This window comes from Puntigrus tetrazona, chromosome 18 (assembly GCF_018831695.1).
Source record: "Puntigrus tetrazona isolate hp1 chromosome 18, ASM1883169v1, whole genome shotgun sequence".
Lineage (NCBI taxonomy): Eukaryota > Metazoa > Chordata > Actinopteri > Cypriniformes > Cyprinidae > Puntigrus > Puntigrus tetrazona.
In genome coordinates, this window is record NC_056716.1 from 9213650 (window position 1) to 9219649 (window position 6000).

General features: G+C 39.0%; 1 protein-coding gene across 1 annotated transcript in view; it reads right to left on the reverse strand.

Annotated features, from left to right (window-relative positions):
- syt9a (synaptotagmin IXa) overlaps positions 1–5069 on the reverse strand; it is a 28832-nt gene extending 23763 nt beyond the window's left edge. Inside the window, 1 exon segment of the mRNA XM_043264813.1 lies at positions 4333–5069. Coding sequence (XP_043120748.1) covers positions 4333–4480 — 148 coding nt within the window. The 5' untranslated portion in view covers positions 4481–5069.
- Positions 5070–6000: the final 931 nt, after the last annotated feature.

The window sequence follows — 6000 nt, forward strand, 5'->3', positions numbered from 1 at the left end:
TATTGGGTGATACTGAGTATTTAAGGTTACCAAAAATTAAAATCTGCTGTTAATTTATCCACCCCAACACAGTGTCAGTTCACTTGTGACTTTTCCTCCGCGCATATGTCATTATGCAACAGGAAGCTTGCACACTAGGGGTCTGTTGCACCAGCTGGACGTACTAGTTGCGAGAAAAACAGTCGTACGATTAGGCTGGATGTAAAATCCACTTTACATAGTGCTATGTTTTGAGACTAAATCTTATGCCAACTGAAAGGTAAGCGTTTTGTTCTGTTTTTGAATCCATGTCTGTGGATTCATTATTATTGCAGATTGAACTGTAATTCTGTAACTTTAATGTTTGTTGTCAAGTTAAGCGATTATATAGCTGTAAGTGTAGATGATCAAGGTAATAATATCGTAAATGAAATCAAGAATCGTGACAACAATATGGTATTATTAATGCTTTTATCCTATTACACAATGGATTTATACCAAAAATAAAACTGAATGTCAAACAACAAACCATCTTGATCACAGTTTATAATGCACAGCCAAGTCTCAGAGAAACCAGTTAAAAAGCAATGCTGAAATAATTTATCAGTACATAAATTACCATTTTCCCCCTAAGTGTTACAGTATGCTGTAATTCAAATGCATTTTAATGTAGAATGTGACAAACGTTTAAATATGATTTTGTGCCTGAAACATAATAATCCCGAATAAAACAATTGTTTGCCGAAATATAACAAGAAAGCAGTATATTAATGAGTGTCAGCAATTTAGAGTATGCTTCATAATCCGCGTTACAAATTCTCACATCCCAAAAACATATTAATGATGTAATTAGTAATCAACTGGTAATTCTTCATAAAATGATCCGATTTAGTAATCATTTGTTATCTATTAAATAACCTTCTCAGTTGTAAATGCACGATTACTATTAGTAAATGTCCATTTAATTTAATGTTAGTGTCTGCAATGTTCTTTCTGCATAGTTACCATAGCTATTAATGATGGAGCGTCATTTTAAAGTGACTAGAAGAAATCCTAAACAAATAGGTAAAAAAAACCTGTAGATATACTTCAACTCTTTTTTCAGCCAAATTAAAATCGTGCACTATAAACCCACGGTTACTCAGACTGTCGATATAAGTCAATAGATCGGCACGCCAGCTACAACTGGACTATTTAATGGACTGACTTTTCACCCCTTCCTCTTCTTTTGTGCGCCGCATCTCTCCAGCATTCAGCAGAGACAGCAGCTGCCAAACACTATTTGATTTGGGCTGTCTCTGAGCAGAGTCCTCTAAAGCAGCGCAACTCATTTCAGTCCGCCGAGTGTGTCAGTTACACTTCAAAGTGAAAGCCCCACAATGGCTCATATCTAGTAACCCATAGAAACATTCCAACACACAAAGAGCTTCAAAGAGCCTTGCAGTAGAGATTCCCACTGCGCTGCAGCTGCCTGTATGAATGCATTTTTGTTAACATTGTGCGAACACACGGAAATTCTGAAGACTTAACCATTTTGAAATAAAGGTGTTAAGCATTTTAACTAACCAGTGTGCAAGAAATAAGAAATTTAGAGTCATGTTTGTTTGCAATTATATAATATATAGTAGCTTATATAAGGCAAATTTGCCGGTTGTCTAAGAAGCTCAAAAGAGGGTTTTTCTAAAATGGTTCAGTTTGGGACCAAGTTGCTTAAAAAGCTCTAATAAGCATCGTTATCCTTTCAGCAACGCTCAAATTGCATTTCCTTTTTTTGAGATTTACCGGAGAGGCATTTCAATGGTATTCCAGGGACCATGCCAAAAGGCTGCTAGACCCTAAAAGGTGTAATAACAACGTTTAAAATGTGGTCGCCGCCCTTAGCATGCTAAGGCCTGTGAAACACAAAATACGATTTCCAGTAAGAGTTTAATAAAGCTATGCAAGACCAGCCTGTGGTTTATTAGGCTGCAGCACTTTCTCTAAACCAAACACTGCTCTGAAAAACACCAAGTGTTGGTTATGCCTATAAAGTACTTTCATAAGAAAAATGGAAATGCTGAATGATTGCAAAATCATACAGACACCGCTCTTGGCACTCAATATTGCCCCTTGTGTAATCAAGCCTATTCTTATAAAATCATTTGATCATCTGTCCTCTAAAAGGAATAACAATGTTACCATGGCTTCACAGAAAGGCAACCGTTCCGACACAGTGAGACACTGGATAATGATTGTTTTGCTTCTTTTCTTTCCACTCCGGTTTCATGCTGCTGATTATTTAATTACAGTTTACACAGCCACTTGGTCTGAATGTCCTGATATCCCATTGAGCAAAAACACTCTTGGCACATAACTGGTCAAATGTGTTGATTTTGCTTATTCAATCAAATCCAAAGTATTAGGAAGCACAGTATTCATTAACGTCTGAGTTCTGCTGAAATCACTAGTGGAACCATCTAGCGCCACAAAATAATGGTTTGTCAAATAAAAACGTAAGTATCTCGCAAGAGCTTGGACGCGCTGAGGTTATATAAAAGCTGTCTGGTCACACCTACGTTTGGCAGAGGTTGTACAGTACTCTGCCACTGGGTCTGAAAATATATAGACTAACTGTTCGACCACCAAATGCTAATTTGTGTATGAATGGATGACTGCAATTGTATAGAATGATGGACTGGAGATGCTTTGTACATAACTTCTGCAAAATATTTTTAATGATCTCTTTTGTTGGATTTCTGCTCATTTTCTAGTAGTTATAGCATTGCATCGGTGAATTCTTGGGTGGTTCCTTAGTGAATGAAACATTGTCTACCTGCAAAAGAATTAAAATAAACATTTTATATATATACCCTAAGCACCAAGTACCAGATGAGCTACTTTTCAAATTTACTATGCCAGCAAACGCATACATATTACGATTGTGATCGATCCAAACGTAGTCATTTACAAAGCATGCACAATGGTAAAAGTTTCTGTAAAACAATTGCACATTGGTCAACCAATCAGAATCAAGCATTCGACATACTCCTACTGTAAGTCTACCCCTGTACATATAATTTGTGTTATTAGAATACTGTTATTGATGTTTTACTGCCAATAGTGTGTCGCTCTTTTGTTGCAAATACGAAATGGCACGTCTCAGGGGTAGCCTTTTAACGCTACACTACGGTTGAATTTGGTTAGGGTGCAGGCTGTTGGCTCTCAGTGAACTGACAAAACCGACCACGAACAGCTGTCAATGCAGCCAGGGGACTGGTGTGTGAGAGTGCGAGAGAGATAGCGATATAGCTTCTATGATTCTTGAGCTGCTGGGGGAAGGGGTTCGCATTTTGGCTCTGTGTAGTCAAGCAGTTAAGACATGTTTCCGAAATTTCATGACCTATACCAAAGCCGTATCTCATGAAGAGGCCCATCACCTGGTCCTGAAATTTGGTTATTTTGTGTTTTATAAATGAAACTTGCACCAGAGGAATCATTATAAAAGCTCTTCTACGAAAAGAAAAGAAGAAGAAGAAGAAAAAAAAACATAACTGGTGGGTGGTAGATTTAACGCCGTTTACCAAATCCCTTGGTACTCCTCGGCGTAGCACAAAAGACTCCTGCCCTCTTGCTCAGCAGGTGCTGTAGCGTTTAAATCTAAGCAGGCAGATCCCAGTGCTGCACTTTTGGCCTGTGCTGTTGGAATGGATTTTCGTATTTTCTCAACCTAAGATTATCCACACTGCATAAACGAGAAGTAACGGGTGCCGTATTTAACTCAAATGCAGCGATTTTCATCATAGAAGATGCGGCTCCGACTTTACCTAAAGAAAAAAGTTAATGATGACGAAACACGGTCAAAGTAGAAGAGAATGGTGGGTCAGGCTATCCTAAGTGACATAACATTAAGGATGTGCATTTTAATAAGATGCCTTGTAACCACCTCAATTCATTTCTCATGCCTACAAGCTAGATTATTATGTTTTGTTTACTAACCCGCAAATGTTATATGTTATAAACGGTTTATATAGGCTATTATAATCGTGTTCATTTAATTAGTGCGAAATTATAATAGCTGTCCCATTAGCATTTTTACAGATTGTAGCATTTTATTTCTGAGAAAAGTATTTGAGTCTATACACCAAACTGAATCGACACCGAATATCACGTCGAGTAAAAGACAGTGTCACAGTAAATACAGTGGATAAAATCTTGAGCAACAAGTCAATACTGAATCAAATGAAAAAGAAGCCACTACCTGACAATAAATATATGAAGTTGCGATGATACTTCAATGTATTCGCTTAGTTCATGATCCTTTCGGGGAAAAAAACAAAAACGCATGCAACCGTTTTGTGCAGGAGTGTCGCCTACCTGAGTCCGAATACCTCGGCCTGGCAAGGTCTCGGAAATAATAAATGAAATCCAAACAGTTTTCGTTCTGAACCTCCCCCTTAGAACAAAGATCCGATAAGAGTTCTAGCGCTTTTTGACAAATCTCGTCCTCTCTGTCGACAGGCATTTCCCACCAGCATCCTTCTGGATTGTGGAGCTTCTAAAGCGCAATCCCCCCACAGAGAAACATCATCTCGCGCGCGGCATCCCACTCTCACGGACGAACCCGGCTTTCTGTAACGTGGGAATGTCTCCCGAGTGTTGTTCTTGTTCTTTTAAATTTTCCTGTCGGGATTTATTCGACGCGGTGAAGTTCTTGCGAGACGGGAAAGCTGAGTCGCGACGCGAGCGGAGTCGGGAAATGAAAAGCCACCGGTTGAATCTTCACGCATACACGCGCGAGCTGGAGTGTGAGGCGCTCGCTGTCCGCGCTCGCCGTGGTGCTGCAGACAGTGCGCATGCTCACAAGCCTCATCGCCACGTAATTACTCATCAGCACGAGCGCAATCCTTCTGCGTTTCTTAGTCCGAATCGAGTTAGTAGCCCACTAGCGCAAGCTAATACGTTACTTTTAGTCATTTAAACGATTACTCGTCCGATTTATGGTCTGGGGACGCGTGGAGCAGTGTAAAATCAATTAAATATTTTATTAATTTAAGTGAAGAATCTTGCAGATAGCCGATGTAGATCCAGGGCTAATGAACAGTGTTTGCTAGCAGTCTGAATGCTATGAAACAGCTGATCTTTAAATCACAAGTTGGGTATTGTGTGTGTGTGTGTGTGTGTGTGTGTGTGTGTGTGTGTGTGTGTGTGTGTGTATGTGCCTTTTTGTCACCCTCAGCCTGCAAGTCTTGAAGTGCCAATGGAGTGTGTGAGCCCACTGTGTACACAAGTGCACAGACCTTGTCCAGAGCCAATAATGAAGATGCATGCACCTTGGTGGAGAGAACGCCACAAGCTTCATATACACACTTCTTTAGAAGAAAATACATCATTGTTGATATTGAGGTCATCTTTACAAAGCTTGAAAAGTGCAAAATGTGGAATAAAAATCAGTAAACCTAGAAGATGACAAACTACACGTTGTGACACAAACTGACTTCACGTTCTGTAATTAATTGTTGTCAAACCTGTCCTCCTTTAAAAGCTAAACTATTGCTGTTTGCCTCTGAATGCCCAAAACAGTCTCATGAGAAGACTTTTATCCAACAACATCGAAGCTTTTTGAAAACATCATTCATCGGTGTTTGTTTCACTCTTTCCTTGAGGCTGGGGAATGTTGAAAATGCATGATTAAAAAGTAGTTATGTTTTTTTTCCAGACTGAAAACAGGCGTCATACGATAGCTTTGTGTGAAGAATATTTCGAAATATTTGGTTAAAATGACACGAAAGGAAATCACAGAGGATGTCAGTGACAAAACTAATTTAATAACCCGTGCAAATGTCAAGAAAATACCGGCTGCGTTCAATAAACTTATTTATTTTACAAAAATTAAGAAGATGTATTATTCTCATGAGGATTGCAATTAAACAGTTTGGTACATAAGCAGCACTAATGCCACGTGATCGAATGCACCCCCACAATCTTTGTATTCAGGGTACTGCTAATCTATATGTTATGTACTGCATTAATATGAGCTTATAA